Genomic DNA, 18039 nt, shown 5'->3' with positions numbered 1-18039 from the left:
TTCACCAAAAATTCAACATTTTTTACACATACGCATTTATATTTCATTTATTTATTATTTAAAGGTTTAGTTATCAGGAACAATGCACATTATTAATAGATTTAAACAAATGTAAAATATGCCAGAATTAGCCAAAAAGGCTATTTTGCATCTGCTGTCCCTGGACTAGTGTAAAATAGTCAACCTAAAAGAAAAATTATTAAGATATAATCAATAAAACATTTCCAAATAAGAAAGCTACATCAGAATAAAGATTAAAAGGTAAGAGACTAAGCTAAAATACATACACACACAGGTTAACATAAGCTCAACAACAGACAATTGCTACAAAGGAAAACAGAAACAACATGAAGCAGCAACAGAAACATCAACATTAATAACACGAGACACAATAACGCACTAACAGGCCAAAAACTAACAAAACAAAAGCACTAAACACAGAATAAAAAGCCATGCACAAAAAGCAACAGTGTAACTAGACAAACTAATAGGCAACAAGCCAGGAAAATGAAGCACTAAAATTTAATGTTGACAGCCTTGGCCACTAATTAACCACTTTTTTAGATAAAATTTAAAAGAAGCATAATTTGATTGGTTTCTAATCTCAGTTGGTATGAAGTTCCAGGTTCATGAGGAAATTAAGCCTTTTAAAAAAAAAAAGCTCATTCCCGCATCACGTCCTTAATCCAGGGGAGAAAGGCATGGATTTTAGTGAAGACGTGGGGATAATTGGGATCGTCACAAGCTTCATCTACCGTAAACGCAGTGATGCCTTGAGGCTTGGAGTTGCAGATGAGGGGTCCCCCGGAATCCCCCTGGGGAAGAGCAGACACAGCTGATTGCAAACCTGCAAGAAGACTGAACTTGTTTTCCATGAATAAAAATCTGTTTCACATGTTCTTTTGTGAAGTGCTTTGCTGCGTAGGTTCTGTTGCGCTGCCTGAATCGCTTGATTACCTGGCATATTCCTCCATTTTTCTTATCGAAAGTGGTGCAAATCATATTTTTGGAATTGAAATATTGCTTCCACTTATTTTTGCACTCAACGCTGAACTGGATCTTCTCCTTGGCCTCCTTCAGCAGCACAGACGAAGGCTTGTTGGCTCCGGTTTTACCCCAGCCAGCAACCACACAGGCAACGTTGGCAGGGACTCTTCCCTCCTTCCTAGGTAACCCGATGGCCTTAACGAATTTGTTGATAGTGGCGTTTTCTCTTAGCTGTAAATGGGGAGAGACAATATCAAATTAAACTTTATTTATAAAGCACTTTTCATACAGTAGTAACGCAAAGTGCTTTACATAATACAATCAACATTTAATGTAGAAAAACTTCACAGTCATGGTTAAAAACACACATCTAGTCATTTTCACACACATCCTCACTTGAATACTTACACAGCACACATATACCCCCCCCCCCCCCTTCCCCCACATAGACAATAAACTATAATCATAAACATCATGAAAGTAAAAACATCATAAATAAATCCCTGGCTTGACACTGAGGTGAGGAACTATATCTTGGGTATCTATCCACACCAGGCGCCCCCCACCAATAACCAGTGAGGGCATCACCACGGCTTGTGGTGTATAGTAACAAAGTAGATGTACTTCGTTACACTACTTAAGTAGTTTTTTTGAGGATTTGTAGTTTACTTACGTACTTTTACTTCACTACATTTAAAAGTAAAAAAATACATTGTCGGGCCTGCGCGGGTGGCGCCCTGTTGGGGGGTTCCCTCTCTCCGGGCCCGTCTCCGGTCCCCCCTCCCTGTTGGGGGGTTCCCTCTATCCGGGCCCGTCTCCGGTCCCCCCCGCTGCCTCCACGGCGGGGCGCCCCTCTGGTATTGGAGGGCAGCTTTTGTGGGGGCGGGTGCACTGTCTCTCCGGGCAGGCTGGCCCCCTCGCCGGGTGGGGGTCGTTTGCCTGGAAGGTGAGGGCCTCCTGGCCACGTGTCCGGCCCGGACCGGGTGGCCAGGGATTCCCTTGGTCGCGGTCCGCCGCCATGGGTTCTCTGGCTGCTTCTTCCCGTGTCGTGGGGGGCCCCGCCCGCGGGTCTCCTCGGCCACCGCTGGGGGGGGACGGGCCTCGCTGGCGGTGGGTTTCCTCCCGCCCTCTTCTCCCCTCTGTGGGGTGGCCGGTGGCCTGGGTTCCGGGTTCTTCCTTGTCGGCCTCTGGTCTCGCCGGTGGCGGGGTTGCCCCCCCCCTCCCCCACTATAGATACACTTCAGGTGGAGCTTTGATAGGATTATTACACACACACACACACACACACACACACACACACACACACACACACACACACACACACACACACACATATACATACACACATACATACCCATACACATACACACATATAGCCACACACATACACACACATAACCACACAGATAAATACACACATACATACACATAGCCAAACATACATATACACACACATAGCCACACAGACATATACATACACAAACATAGCCACACATACATAAACACACACATAGCCACACAGACATATACATACACACACAAACACACACACACACATAGCCACACATACATATACACACACACACATAGCCACACATACAGTGAACATCTCCCTAGGGAGGAGGGACATGCCTGGAACACCTCCCTAGGGAGGAGGGACATGCCTGGAACACCTCCCTAGGGAGGAGGGACATGCCTGGAACACCTCCCTAGGGAGGAGGGACATGCCTGGAACACCTCCCTAGGGAGGCGTCCAGGAGGCATCCGGTGCAGATGCCCAAGCCACCTCAGCTGACTCCTCTCAATGTGAAGGAGCCAGAGGTGGAAAAAGTACAAAAATATTGTACTTAAGTAAAAGTACAGATTTTCTGCTTGAAAATAACTTAAGTAAAAGTAAAAAGTACCCATTAAGAACATTACTTAAGTAAAAGTATAAAAGTACCTCAAATTAAATATAATAAAGTACCAAAAGTACATGGTGTAAAATGTACTTAAGTACAAAATTCAAAGTACAAAATTATTTTCAAAAGGATTGCATAGAAATGAAGTCCCAACATTGTCATGCTGTCGAAAGTGGCTTTATTCCAAGAATTTGCTTACAACTCTAAATAATGCTGATATTATTCTGACCCCTTTAGCGTTTGTCTCTATTACCCCATTCTAATTTCTCCCTTTGCTCATCACTGCTGCTGTACCCCATTCGCCCTGCTGACAGGTCCACCCCCAGCCTGTAGCAAACAGTGACAAAATTAAGCAACCCCAGCTGAAGGAGGATGAGACTCTTGAACTGATTGAACTTTTAAATGCCAAAACCACCTTAGAAGGGGTGCAATGAAAGAATGGTGCCCATGGACACGCGTCGGCTGCCGCTCGGTCCTCGTCGGTCCTCGTCGGTCCTCGACGCGACGGCGGTTCCTCCGGCCTGCCTCTGCGGCGCTGCTCCCCCTCCTCGGTATGGAGGCCGAGTCACCCCGCCCGCCCCAGGTGTCTCGTCACGGAGCCGCCGCCGGGCAATCACGGGCAATTCACGCGCCCCCCTTCCCGCTTAATTTTTCATGGTGGCCTCAATTACGTCCGCCTTATGGTTCCGCGTTAAATCGACGCACACCCTACGCCGTAGGCTACGGCGTAGGGTGTGCGTCGCCGCGTACCCTACGCCGTAGCTCTGTGTCGGTGTAGTCGGCAATAGCCTACATTTTCATTTAATATAAGATTTTAATTTGTAGCGAGTAACGACGTGTCCAATTTTAAATATAGCGGATTAAAAGTACGATTTTTTCCTTGAAAATGTAACAAAGTAAAAGTAAAAGTACACAAAAATGAAAGTATCAATAAAAGTACAAATTCTCAAAAATCTTACTTAAGTACAGTAACAAAGTACTTGTACTTCGTTACTTTACACCACTGGAAGGAGCAGCGGCTCGACTCCGAGCTCCTCCCGGGTGACCGAACTCCTCACCCTATCTCTAAGGGAGCGTCCAGCCACCCTGCGGAGGAAACTCATCTCTAAGGGATCGTCCAGCCACCCTGCGGAGGAAACTCATCTCTAAGGGAGCGTCCAGCCACCCTGCAGAGGAAACTCATCTCTAAGGGAGCGTCCAGCCACCCTGCGGAGGAAACTCATCTCGGCCGCTTGTATCCGCGATCTTGTCCTTTCAGTCATTACCCAAAGTTCATGACCATAGGTGAGGGTAGATTGACCGGTAAATCGAGAGCTTCGCCTTTCCACTCAGCTCCTTCTTCACCACGGCGGTCCGGTACATCGACCGCATAACTGCAGACGCTGCACCGATCCGTCTGTCAATCTCCCGCTCCATCTTTCCCTCACTCGTGAACAAGACCCCGAGATACTTGAACTCCTCCACCTTAGGCAGGATTTCTCCACCCACCCGGAGAAGGCATGCCACCCTTTCCCGATGGAGAACCATGGCCTCGGTTTTGGAGGTGCTGATTCTCATCCCCGCCGCGTCGCACTCGGCCTCAAACCGCCCCAGCACATGCTGAAGGTCCCGCTCTGATGAAGCCAACAGGACAACGTCATCCGCAAAAAGCAGAGACGAAATCCTGTGGTTCCCAAACCGGATCCCCTCCGGCCCCTGGCTGCGCCTAGAAATCCTGTCCATAAAAACTATGAACAGGACCGGTGACAAAGGGCAGCCCTGCCGGAGTCCAACATGCACCGGGAACAAGTCTGATCTACTGCCGGCAATGTGAACCAGACTCCTGCTCCGATCATAAAGAGACCGGACAGCCCTTAATAGAGGGCCCCGGACTCCATACTCACTGACCCCCCACAGAATGGCATGAGGGACACGGTCAAATGCCTTCTCCAGATCCACAAAACACATGTAGACTTCCCATGAACCCTCGAGCACCCTGTGGAGGGTGTAGAGCTGGTCCAGTGTTCCGCGACCTGGACGAAAACCGCATTGTTCCTCCTGAATTCGAGGTTCAACTATCGGCCGTATTCTCCTCTCCAGTACCCTGGCGTAGACTTTCCCGGGGAGGCTGAGAAGTGTGATCCCCCTATAGTTGGAAAACATTCTCCGGCCCCCCTTTTTAAAAAGAGGGACCACCACCCCGGTTTTGCCACTCCAGCGGTACTGTCCCCTTCCTCCATGCAATGTCGCAGAGGCAGTAGCGACGCTAGCGCGGGTTTCCGGGTTATAAAAACCCAATATCAACAACATTTCAAAGTAGAGGGCCCCCCCTCTGCCCTAAGGGGCCGTCTCCCCTCACGACGAGGCTCGACTCGCTCGAGGCTTTTATTTTGGCATTACGTCCTCTCTGTGCCTGCAGCATCAAAACATCCGGTAGCGTGCTCACAGTTGAAAAGGAAGTGACGTCGTCACTCAGTTACAAGCAGTGTTGCCAACTTAGCGACTTTGTCGCTAGATTTAGCAACTTTTCAGACCCCTATAGCGACTTTTTTTAAAAAAAGCGACTAGCGACAAATCTAGCGACTTTTTCTGGTGTTATTGGAGACTTATCTGGTGTTTTGGAGACAATGTTCCAGCTCAAACTCTGCGGCAGGCGGCCTCTCGTCCGCCGCTGAGCTCCGCTCTGCGCCGAGCGCACATAAATGAATGGGTAAAGCCTGATTTATGGTTCCGCGTTAAATCAACGCAGAGACAGCGTGTGTGTGTGTGGAGGCCGAGGAACCTGTAAAAAACAATGAACCTGAATTAGGGCCAAACTAGTTATCATTTTCTTTGCCACTGACAGTTTTTTTCTGTTGTCTCTTTTTGGTCCATTTAGATTGTTAATGTTGTCAAGTTAAAACCGTCTATACAAAAAAATGTTAAACATGTTGCAAATTATGTTCATGGTTTACTGTGACTTGTAGGCTACTAAAGGTAAGTGGAGTATTAAGTTATAAACGAAAACTAAACAAACCCCCCTAAAAAAAAAACAAATAACAAAAAACTGAAAAAAAAAAAAACTGAAAAAAAAAAAAAACCTAAGTATCTCTGCCAGAGTGCGTCTTTTGGGTCACTTTGCCGGTCCCAAGCCCGGATAAAGGAGGAGGGTTGGTTGTAGAGCTAGCAATTTCACCCTACGTAACAATCTTTTGATTAAATTTGCTGTTATAACATTTAACAATACAGGACAAAACTGATGTGTGTAATGTGGATCTAGACAAAGCATTGAAATCATTAAATGTTGTTAATGTTGAAATTATTTTTGTACATTTGTAGTTCTAAACATATTTAAGGTGTTTTTTACTCAATTTTGTCTCTCCCAAGACGTTATTCCTCTCCTACAGCGTCCATTACAGTTATATGCAAATTGCAAATTAGGCGATGACGTCATTTAGTGACTTCTAGCGACTTTTGGGACAGCCGATAGCGACTTTCCTTACTGCGGAGTTGGCAACACTGGTTACAAGGAAGGAAAGTTGGGAAAGAAAGAGCGACGATGGGGAAGGCGGAGGCTAAAACAAAACAGAAGAAATCAGGAGCACAGAAACGAAAAGATAGAAAAAAGAGAGATGTCCAGGCTGCTGCTGCCAAGTGTGTCTCAGTGAGCACATTTTTTAAAACGGCGAGGCCGCCTGCACCGCCACACATTGATACTAACACTTGTCCTCCACAAACAACAACACAAACCAAGTTGTCCTACAGACCAAATCACTGAACAAGGAGCAGGACTAGGTGAGTGAGACATAATAAATTATTATAGTTTGACTGTCTTTGTATCACGTGAACCCCAGTATCCACGTTTTTTGGGTGTTCTGTTGATTGATTGTTTGAATAATGTTTAAAACACTGGAATGGTCTTTTTTGTTATAATCATTGAAGCTGCTTGTGGCTGTCAATCTGTTTCTAAACGACTTAAAGTCATGCAAATCCGACCCGTAAGATCCCAAGAATTTTGCGCAAAATTTTAGGCCTCCGCTATGCGGGGGCCCCTTTGGGCTCAGAACCCATAAGGGATTACACCTGGCGACGCCCCTGCGCAGAGGCGTGTCAACCAAGACAGCCCCACGACATCCAGAGACTTGAGGTACTCAGGGCGAATCTCATCCACCCCCGGTGCCCTGCCACTGAGGAGCTTACGAACTACCTCAGTGACCTCGGCTTGGGTGATGGATGAGCACGTCCCCGAGTCCTCACCCTCTGCTTCCTCAGTGGAAGGCATGTCAGTCGGGTTGAGGAGATCCTCGAAGTATTCCTTCCACTGTCCGACGATGTCCCCAGTCGAGGTCAACAGCTCCCCACCCACACCATAAATGGTGCCGTCAGAGTACTGCTTCCCCCTTCTGAGGCACCGAACGGTCCACCAGAATTTCCTCGAGGCCGACCGAAAGTCTTCCTCCATGGCCTCTCCGAACTCCTCCCGGACCGGAGGGTTTGCCTCCAGGACTGCCCGAGCCGCGGCTAGCTTGGCCTGCCGGTACCCATCTACTGCGTCAGGAGTCCCACAGGCCAACATAGCCCGGTAGGACTCCTTCTTCAGTCTGACGGCATCCTGTACTTCCGCTGTCCACCACCGGGTTCTAGGATTGCCACACACGACAGGCACCGGAGACCTTGCGTCCACAACTTTGAGCCGCCGCATTGACAATGGAGACAGAGAACATGGTCCACTCGGACTCGATGTCCCCCACCTTCCCCGGGATCTGAGAGAAGCTCTCCCGGAGGTGGGAGTTGAAGATGTCCCTGACAGAGGGCTCAGCCAGACGTTCCCAACAGACCCTCACAATCCGTTTGGGTCTGCCCGGTCTGTCCAACCTCCTCCTCCGCCAGCGCATCCAACTCACCACCAGGTGGTGATCAGTTGACAGCTCAGCCCCTCTCTTTACCTGAGTGTCCAAGACATGCAGCTGAAGGTCAGATGAAACAACAACAAAGTCGATCATTGACCTCCGGCCTAGGGTGTCCTGGTGCCACGTGCACTGATGGACACCCTTATGCTTGAATATGGTGTTCGTTATGGACAAACCGTGACTAGCACAGAAGTCCAACAACAAAACACCGCTCAGGTTCAGATCGGGGAGGCCGTTCCTCCCAATCACGCCTCTCCAGGTATCACTGTCATTGCCCACGTGAGCGTTGAAGTCCCCCAGTAGAACAATGGAGTCCCCAGTTGGAGCACTATCCAGTACCCCTCCCAGGGACCCCAAGAAGGCCGTGTACTCCGCACTGCTGTTCGGCCCGTAGGCACAAACAACAGTGAGAGACCTTTTCCCGACCCGAAGGCGCAGGGAAGCGACCCTCTCGTTCACCGGGGTAAACTCCAACACATGGCGGCCTAGCTGAGACGCTATAAACAAGCCCACACCAGCCCGCCGCCTCTCACCCTGGGCAACTCCAGAGTAGTGGAGGGTCCAGCCCCCTTCAAGGAGCTGGGTTCCAGAGCCCAAGCTATGTGTGGAGGTGAGCCCGACTATCTCTAGGCAGTATCTCTCAACCTCACGCACAAGCTCCGGCTCCTCCCCCCCCAGCGAGGTGACATTCCATGTCCCCACTGCGAGGGTTTTAGTCCAGGGATTGGGTCGTCGAGGCCCCGCCACGACTGCTACCCAGATCACATGGCACCAGCTCATCACGGTCCTTCCTGCGGGTGTTGGGCCTACAGGAAGGCGGGCCCACGTCGCCATTTCGGGCTGAGCCCGGCCGGGTCCCACGGGCAAAGACCCGGCCACCAGGCGCTCGCCTTCGAGGGGCCCCGGTGACGCCGATCCGGGCACGTAACGGTCCTTGGTGTTTTTTTTACCATAATAACCATACATGTTGCCAAGTGGCAACATGTACACATGAAAAAGTAATGGTATTATTTAAAAATGTATTTAATTGGATAAAAACATGTTTTTCTCTCATTTTACTTAAGAATGGTAAGTTGAATACAGGTTGGTAGTTATAAATGATGTTGCAATCTAAATTGCTCTTCAGAAGGGCCTTATATACTTTTTCCTCGTAGTTCTTCTACATTTGTTTGGAGTTCATGAAAAGGTTCACTGTTAATTCATTTGTATGAGTTCTTGAGTAGCGGGAGAGTTAGTAGGGTTTACCGTCATGCTAGTATGAATCAGCCACATACTTGACTGACCAAGGTGTTCTCAGTCTGACCCTACCTTAAGCAGCATAATGTCCCAATCATATGATCCTTCTGTATAGGCTGGATGCTTGTGGTACTTTGCCACGTCGATCCGTTGCTGACTTTTCTCTCTCTTGCTGATGTTGTGGGCTCCGAGCACCACGGTCATGGGGTAATTTGATGAACTAAAGAATGAGAACAAATAGTTGGTTCATGCTGAACTATTCAGAGAACATCTAACGAGTACAGATCAGCACCTTATAATACAAAGTCATTTTATGCAAATCTTTAGGAAATAGATGGTTTTCAATGTGAACTGTAGCTTAAAGAATAATCAATGAGCTTTTACTTATTGGATATTAATTGAAATGTCCAAAGAAAGTTGCTCTGTAGTTCTCTGATGCTGTAAAACATACTCACAATTTGCAGTGTGCTGCAGTCAGAACATAGTCCTCCCTAATAAGTACCCCGCCACAGGAATGGTGCTGTCCAAACTGGAGGGATGCCATGTATGGCTTGGAATGGGGCTTTGATACCCTGCCGCCAAAAATGCCACTCTCCGTAGCCCCTTTTATAAAAGGCAAACGTCACATCATTCCACAGATCTGAACCAAATGCTTTCCAGCTTCTACTTATCAACTTCTAACGGCACAACAGAAAAATACAATCTATAAAAATATGAAGGTATATTTGTTTCTTAATTATTCAATCAAAAAAACATTGCTTCAATTAAAAAATATATTTTCAATTAAAAAAAAATTCACTTCAATCAAAAAAATGTATTTCAATCAAATAAAAAGTGTTTGAATGCAATTCAATTTAATTCAATTCAATTCAATGTTATTTGTATAGTGTCTAATACAACAGAAGTTGATCTGTAGACGCTTTCCAGAGACCCAGAACATGAACATAAACCCCCGAGCAATTATTACATAAACAATGGCATGTAAAAACTCCCCTAGTGGGAGAAAAGCCTTAAGCCAAACAGTGGCAAGGAAAAAGGGGGGCGGGGGGGGCGGTTGGGGGATCTGCACGAAGCTCCGGCCTGCAAACATGCACAAAAGAGAAAAAAGGGGGCCAGCACAAGAAACTACAGGAGCGATGATGGCTATGAGATACTTATAATAAATAAAAATGGAAAAGGAGAAGAGAGGAAGGGAAGAGGAGAAGAGAAGAAGGGTGATGTTCACCGCCCAGTGGATCATGTCGGTCCCCCCTGCAGCATAGGCCTATAGCAGCATATCTACCACGAAGCTATATTTGAGACTAACTATTATAGTCTTGTTCTATAGCCGCAACTATGACTACTGACTCTAACACACTAGAGTTTACACTAACTAGAGGTTTACTAACACTAACTAGAGGTTTACTAAACACTAACTATAGGCTTTATTAAACAGAAAGGTTTTAAGTTTAGTTTTAAAGGTGGACGTGGTGTCAGCCTCCTTAACCCAGATTGGAAGTTGGTTCCATAGTAGTGGTGCCTGATAGCAGAACGCCCGCCCTCCAAATCTACATTTAGATACTCTAGGAACTACAAGTAAACCTGCACCCTGAGAACGGAGAGCTCTGCCAGGAACATAAGGCACTATCAGGTCTTGCAAATAATGCGGCGCTAAGCCGTTTTGGAATTTAGAACAATAAAATAGAATAGAATAGAATAGAATAGAAAGCCTTTATTAGGGCCCGAGCACCTTCAGTGCGAAGGCCCTATTGTATTTGCAGGAATTTTTATTATTATTATTATTATTATTAGGGCCCGAGCACCTTCAGTGCGAAGGCCCTATTGTATTTGCAGGAATTTTTATTATTATTAGGGCCCGAGCACCTTCAGTGCGAAGGCCCTATTGTATCTGTAGGAATTTTTTTTCTTTCTTTTTTCTTCTGACGAAAGGAGGGCCTTTTTGCCCCCCTAAACGTGCCCAAAAAGTCACCAAATTTTGCATGCAAGTCAGGCCTGGCGAAAAATTTTATATTTAATGGTTTGCATTAATGGGCGTGGCAAAATGGCTCAACAGCGCCCCCCGGAAAACTTTGTGACTCAAGCCCCACAATACGGTTTGACGTACATGCACGAAAATCGCTACACACCTGTATCAGTACACAACTTAAAGAAAAGTCTCTTGGCGACATGGCCGAAACCGAACAGGAAGTCAGCCATTTTGAATTAATCGTGTCACTTTGGCGCAATTTATGCCATTCCTTCGGCAGTTAATACGGCCCGAACCGTAACGGGCCCCCAAGTGTGTTATACATCAAAATGTGCGTCTCCATCCTGCGACAACACGCATTACTTTTCTCTTTCAAAAGCGTTACCGTGGCGACGCTAGACGCCAAAAAGCGCGCCCACCCTTCATCTGGTTGGTTCAGACCGAAAAAACTTTGCGCCTCAAGCCCCAGAATACGGTGTGACGTACATGAACGAAAATCGGTACACACCTGTATCATGTCGCAACTTAAAGAAAAGTCTCTTGGCGCCATGGCCGAAACCAAACAGGAAGTTGGCCATTTTAAACATTCTGAATTAATCGCGTAATTTTGGAGCAAAATGAGCCATTCCTTCGAGAATTAATAAGGCCCGAACCGTAACGTGCACCCAGGTGTGTTATACATCAAAATGTGCGTCTCTATCCTGCGACTACGCGCATTACTTTTCTCTTTCAAAAGTGTTAACGTGGCGACGCTAGACGGCGAAAAGCGCGCCCCCCTTCATCTGATTGGTCCATATTTGATAGTTCCCCAAAAGTCACCAAATTTTGCATGCAAGGCAGGCCTGGCGATAAATTTGATATTTTATGGTGTACATTAATGGGCGTGGCAAAATGGCTCAACAGCGCCCCCCGGAAAACTTTGTGCCTCAAGCCCCACAATACGGTTAGACGTACATGCATGAAAATCGGTACACACCTGCATCATGTTGCAACTTAAAGAAAAGTCTCTTGGCGCCATGGCCGAAACCGAACAGGAAGTCAGCCATTTTTAATTTATTGTGTAATTTTGGCGCAATTTATGCCATTCCTTCGGCAATTAATACGGCCCGAACCGTAACGTGCACCCAGGTGTGTTATACCTCAAAATGTGCGTCTTCATCTTGCGACTACGCGCCTTACTTAAAAAATTGTTACCGTGACGACGCTAGACGCGAAAAAGCGCGCGTCCCCTTCATCTGATTGGTCCATATTTGATAGTTCTCCAAAAGTCACCAAATTTTACATGCAAGCCAGGCTTGGCGATAAATTTGATATTTCATGGTTTGCATTAATGGGCGTGGCCTAACGGCTCAACAGCGCCCCCTAGAATACTTTTCTGTGCCATAACTTTTGAATGGTTTGACATAAAGAGTCGTGGGTGGTGTCATGGGTGGCCGTGAGTGCGAGGGCCCGTTCATCGCTGCTTGCAGCTTTAATTATTATTATTATTTTCCTGACAAAGTGAAGGCCTTTTTGCCCCCCTTAACATGCCCAAAAAGTCACCAAATTTTGCACCCTAGTCAGGCCTGGCGAAAAATTTGATATTTAAAGGTTTGCATTAATGGGCGTGGCAAAATGGCTCAACAGCGCCCCCCAGAAAACTTTGTGCCTCAAGCCCCACGATACGATTTGACGTACATGCACGAAAATCAGTACACACCTGTATCATGGGACAACTTAAACAAAAGTCTCTTGGAGTCATGCCCGAAACCGAACAGGATGTCGGCCATTTTGAATTAGTCGTGTCATTTTGGCGAAATTTATGCCATTCCTTCGAAAGTTAATTCAGCCCGAACCGTAACGTGCCCCCAAGTGTGTTATACATCAAAATGTGCGTCTCCATCCTGCGACAACACGCATTACTTTTCTCTTTCAAAAGCGTTACCGTGGCGGCGCTAGACGCCAAAAAGCGCGCCCACCCTTCATCTGATTGGTTCAACAGAAAAAACTTTGTGCCTCAAGCCCCATAATACGGTTTGACGTACATGAACGAAAATCGGTACACACCTGTATCATGTCGCAACTAAAAGAAAAGTCTCTTGGCGCCATGGCCGAAACCGAACAGAAAGTCGGCCATTTTGAACATTCTGAATTAATTGCGTAATTTTGGAGCAATATATGCCATTCCTTCGAGAGTTAATTCAGCCCGAACCGTATCGTGAACCCAGATGTGTTATACATCAAAATGTGCGTCTCCATCCTGCGACTACACGCATTACTTTTCTCTTTCGAAAGTGTTACCGTAGTGACGCTAGACGCCAACAAGCGCACCCCCCCTTCATCTGATTGGTCCATATTTGATAGTTCCCCAAAAGGCACCAAATTTGGCATGCAAGCCAGGCCTGGCGATAAATTTGATATTTCATGGTTTGCATTAATGGGCGTGGCAAAATGGCTCAACAGCGCCCCCCGGAAAACTTTGTGCCTCAAGCCCCACAATACGGTTTGACGTACATGCACGAAAATCGATACACACCTGTATCATGTCGCAACTTAAAGAAAAGTCTCTTGGAGCCATGGCCGAAACCGAACAGGAAGTCAGCCATTTTGAATTAATTGTGTAATTTTGGCGCAATTTATGCCATTCCTTCGGCAGTTAATTCAGCCCGAACCGTAACGTGCACCCAGGTGTGTTATACACCAAAATGTGCGTCTCCATCGTGCGACACCACGCATTACTTTTCTCTTTCAAAAGTGTTACCGTGGCGACGTTAGACGCGAAAAAGCGCACCCACCCTTCATCTGATTGGTCCATATTTGATAGTTCTCCAAAAGTCACCAAAATTTGCATGCAAGCCAGGCCTGGCGATAAATGTGATATTTCATGGTTTCCATTAATGGGCGTGGCCTAACGGCTCAACAGCGCCCCCTAGAATACTTTTCTCTGCCATAACTTTTGAATGGTTTCACATAGAGAGTCGTGGGTGGTGTCATGGGACTCTGTAATGAGTCCTTAAGCTTCGTTGGCCTTAATTAGCCCCGCCCCTTCTTCTGATTGGTTGTCCCGATTTTCTGCTATAACTTTTGAATGGTTTGACATAGAGAGTCGTGGGTGGTGTCATCAGATTCTTTATGGAGTCCTTGACCTTCATTAGCCTGAATTAGCCCCGCCCCTTCTTCTGATTGGTTGTCCTTTTTTTATAATAAAATTGCCGCGAGCCGCCAGTCGCTCTCGCGCTGACTCCCGCTTCCTGATTCAAACGTCTTCCGGCCCCGCCCCCCGACCAATCGGTGGCGAGTAGGGTGATGGCGGCCCCGCCCCCCGACCAATCGGTGGCGAGTAGGGTGATGACGGCCCCGCCCCCTGACCAATCAGTGGCGAGTAGGGTGATGGCGGCCCCGCCCCCCGACCAATCAGTGGCGAGTAGGGTGATGACGGCGCCGCCCCCCGACCAATCAGTGGCGAGTAGGGTGATGACGGCCCCGCCCCCCGACCAATCAGCTCCCTGTAATGTGGTGACTTCAGAAATATTCCCGGCTCAGCCCGGTTACAACCTTGGCAGAATGGTTACAGAAAAAGTAATAATTTAAATAGTAGGGTTTTACTAATATTTATAACTTACAAATATTTAAAAAATTAGGAAAAAAAAAGTTCCAGACATTTTATCGCTATGTTGGTCTGTCCTAAGCCAGTAGGTCAAATAAAAGGAATAGCTGAGACTTAGCTCAGCCAGATTATTGCGGTCTTTGCTGCCAGAGGTCGAGAGTTCAAGCCTGGCTTGATATGCCAAAATTTTTGTCAGCAATTTTTGTGTTTTTTTTACATCAAAATGTTCGTCTCTGTCCTGTGACGACGCACATTTCTTTTCTCTTTCCCCTTCTTCTGATTGGTTGTCCCGATTTTCTGCCATAACTTTTGAATTTGAGTGGAGTTTGCGCGCGCAGCTCCCGCGGGGGGAGGGGCTGATGTTCAGCGCGGCCGCCATCTTGGTCGAGGCGCCGCATTGACTGCCTGAGAACGTCGGGCGTGGCCGCCATCTTGGATCGGTATCGCTTTAACTCTAGAGCGTTCACTTCTATTGTGGAAGGAGGTGTCTGCATAAGTAAAATAACTATAACTCACTTGATTTTCAACCGATTTTCACGCGGTTCGCTTTGTTACAAACGGCAGACATGTAGCTATGATACAGGATGCTTGATGTACGTTAAATATGCAAGCTTTCATGCTAAAATACGTTCTGCAGGTAGTCACACTTCAGGTATACACACACACACACACACACACATATATATATATATATATACACACACACACACACACACACACACACACACACACACACACACACACACACACACACATACAATATACAAAATACAGTATAGCATATTAATGAATGTATTAATATATTTGAATAACAGACATAACAAGCTTAAAAACAAAAAACATAACGGATGACAGCATACAATTGTCATAATGGAGAAAAAAAAGAAACATTTGGAAGGAGTGTGTGTGTGAGGAATTGTATATTAGTGTTATAAATTGAAATTATATAATAATGCAATCGCTATGATATATAATTTTACAATATAATACAGTCAAAAATATATGAAATGAAGCAACATACAATGCAATAATACAATATGCTATATTACTGGGTACGCTAATATGAAATAACAACATGTAATATAATATGGTATAATAGATTAATATAATATCATACATTCTGGACCATGAGATACAGCTGTACTGTATGATCGTCGTTCATTTGAGTGATCAGATTTTTTTTTTCATGGTTTGCATTAATGGGCGTGTCCTCACGGCTCAACAGCGCCCCCTAGAATACTTTTTTCTGCCATAACTTTTGAAAGGTTTGACATAGAGAGTCGTGGGTGGTGTCATGGGACTCGGCATTGAGTCCTTGACCATAATTGGTGACAATTAGCCCAGTCCCTTTTTCTGATTGGTTGTCCCTATTTTCTGCTATAACTTTTGAATGTTTTGACATAGAGAGTCGTGGGTGGTGTCATGGGACTCTGTAATGAGTCCTTGATCTTCTTTGCCCTGAATTAGCCCCGCCCCATCTTCTGACTGGTCGTCCCTTTTTTCTGCTATAACTTTTGAAGGGTTTGACATAGGAAGTCGTGGGTGGTGTCATTTCTGATATGCTTATGGGGGGCGGTTGACGTGAGTGCGAGGGCCCGTTCATTGCTGCTTGCAGCTTTAATTAGGGCCCGAGCACCTTCAGAGCGAAGGCCCTATTGTATTTGCAGGAATTTTTATTATTATTATTATTATTATTATTATTATTTTCCTGACAAAGTGAAGGCCTTTTTGCCCCCCTTAACATGCCCAAAAAGTCACCAAATTTTGCACCCTAGTCAGGCCTGGCGAAAAATTTGATATTTAAAGGTTTGCATTAATGGGCGTGGCAAAATGGCTCAACAGCGCCCCCTTGAAAACTTTGTGCCTCAAGCCCCACGATACGGTTTGACGTACATGCACGAAAATCGGTACACACCTGTATCATGGGACAACTTAAACAAAAGTCTCTTGGGGTCATGCCCGAAACCGAACAGGATGTCGGCCATTTTGAATTAGTCGTGTCATTTTGGCGAAATGTATGCCATTCCTTCGAAAGTTAATTCAGCCCGAACCGTAACGTGCCCCCAAGTGTGTTATACATCAAAATGTGCGTCTCCATCCTGCGACAACACGCATTACTTTTCTCTTTCAAAAGCGTTACCGTGGCGGCGCTAGACGCCAAAAAGCGCGCCCACCCTTCATCTGATTGGTTCGACAGAAAAAACTTTGTGCCTCAAGCCCCATAATACGGTTTGACGTACATGAACGAAAATCGGTACACACCTGTATCATGTCGCAACTAAAAGAAAAGTCTCTTGGCGCCATGGCCGAAACCGAACAGGAAGTCGGCCATTTTGAACATTCTGAATTAATTGCGTAATTTTGGAGCAATATATGCCATTCCTTCGAGAGTTAATTCAGCCCGAACCGTATCGTGAACCCAGATGTGTTATACATCAAAATGTGCGTCTCCATCCTGCGACTACACGCATTACTTTTCGCTTTCGAAAGTGTTACCGTGGCGACGCTAGACGCCAACAAGCGCACCCCCCCTTCATCTGATTGGTCCATATTTGATAGTTCCCCAAAAGGCACCAAATTTGGCATGCAAGCCATGCCTGGCAATAAATTTGATATTTCATGGTTTGCATTAATGGGCGTGGCAAAATGGCTCAACAGCGCCCCCCGGAAAATTTTGTGCCTCAAGCCCCACAATACGGTTTGACGTACATGCACGAAAATCGGTACACACCTGTATCATGGCACAACTTAAAGAAAAGTCTCTTGGAGCCATGGCCGAAACCGAACAGGATGTCGGCTATTTTGAATAAATTGTGTCATTTTGGCGAAATTTATGCCATTCCTTCGAGAATTAATTCAGCCCGAACCGTAACGTGAACACAGATGTGTTATACATCAAAATATGTGTCTCCATCCTGCGACTACACGCATTACTTTTCTCTTTCGAAAGTGTTACCGTGGCGACGCTAGACGCCAACAAGCGCACCCCCCTTCATCTGATTGGTCCATATTTGATAGTTCCCCAAAAGTCACCAAATTTTGCATGCAACACAGACTTGGCGATAAATTTGATATTTCATGGTTTGCATTAATGGGCGTGGCCTAACGGCTCAACAGCGCCCCCTAGAATACTTTTCTCTGCCATAACTTTTGAATGGTTTGACATAGGAAGTCGTGGGTGGTGTCATGGGACTCTGTAATGAGTCCTTAAGCTTCGTTGGCCTTAATTAGCCCCGCCCCTTCTTCTGATTGGTTGTCCCGATTGTCTGCTATAACTTTGGAATGGTTTGACATAGAGAGTCGTGGGTGGTGTCATCAGATTATTTATGGACTCCTTGACCTTCATTGGCCTGAATTAGCCCCGCCCCTTCTTCTGATTGGTTGTCCCTTTATTCTGTTATAACTTTTTAATGGTTTGACATAGGAAGTCGCGGGTGGTGTCATGGGACTCTGTAATGAGTCCTTAAGCTTCGTTGGCCTTAATTAGCCCCGCCC

At 46.3% G+C, this 18039-nt stretch overlaps 1 protein-coding gene across 3 annotated transcripts in view; it reads right to left on the bottom strand.

Moving 5' to 3' along the window:
- Positions 1-31: 31 nt before the first annotated feature.
- The window catches only part of LOC133446310 (mast cell protease 1A-like), a 30967-nt gene continuing 12959 nt past the window's right edge, over positions 32-18039 (bottom strand). For all 3 annotated transcript variants that reach the window (XM_061724321.1, XM_061724322.1, XM_061724320.1), the window contains exons 2-5: positions 9448-9595; positions 9065-9212; positions 958-1218; positions 32-815 (exon numbers count right to left, since the gene is read on the bottom strand). In XM_061724321.1, coding sequence (XP_061580305.1) covers positions 663-815; positions 958-1218; positions 9065-9212; positions 9448-9536 — 651 coding nt within the window. In that variant the 5' untranslated portion in view covers positions 9537-9595 and the 3' untranslated portion in view covers positions 32-662. The remainder of the gene's footprint in view (positions 816-957; positions 1219-9064; positions 9213-9447; positions 9596-18039) is intronic.

This window comes from Cololabis saira, chromosome 6 (genome assembly GCF_033807715.1).
Source record: "Cololabis saira isolate AMF1-May2022 chromosome 6, fColSai1.1, whole genome shotgun sequence".
NCBI classification, from domain to species: domain Eukaryota; kingdom Metazoa; phylum Chordata; class Actinopteri; order Beloniformes; family Belonidae; genus Cololabis; species Cololabis saira.
Note: the sequence above shows the minus strand (reverse complement) of the source record. Positions and strands in the feature narration are given on the sequence as shown.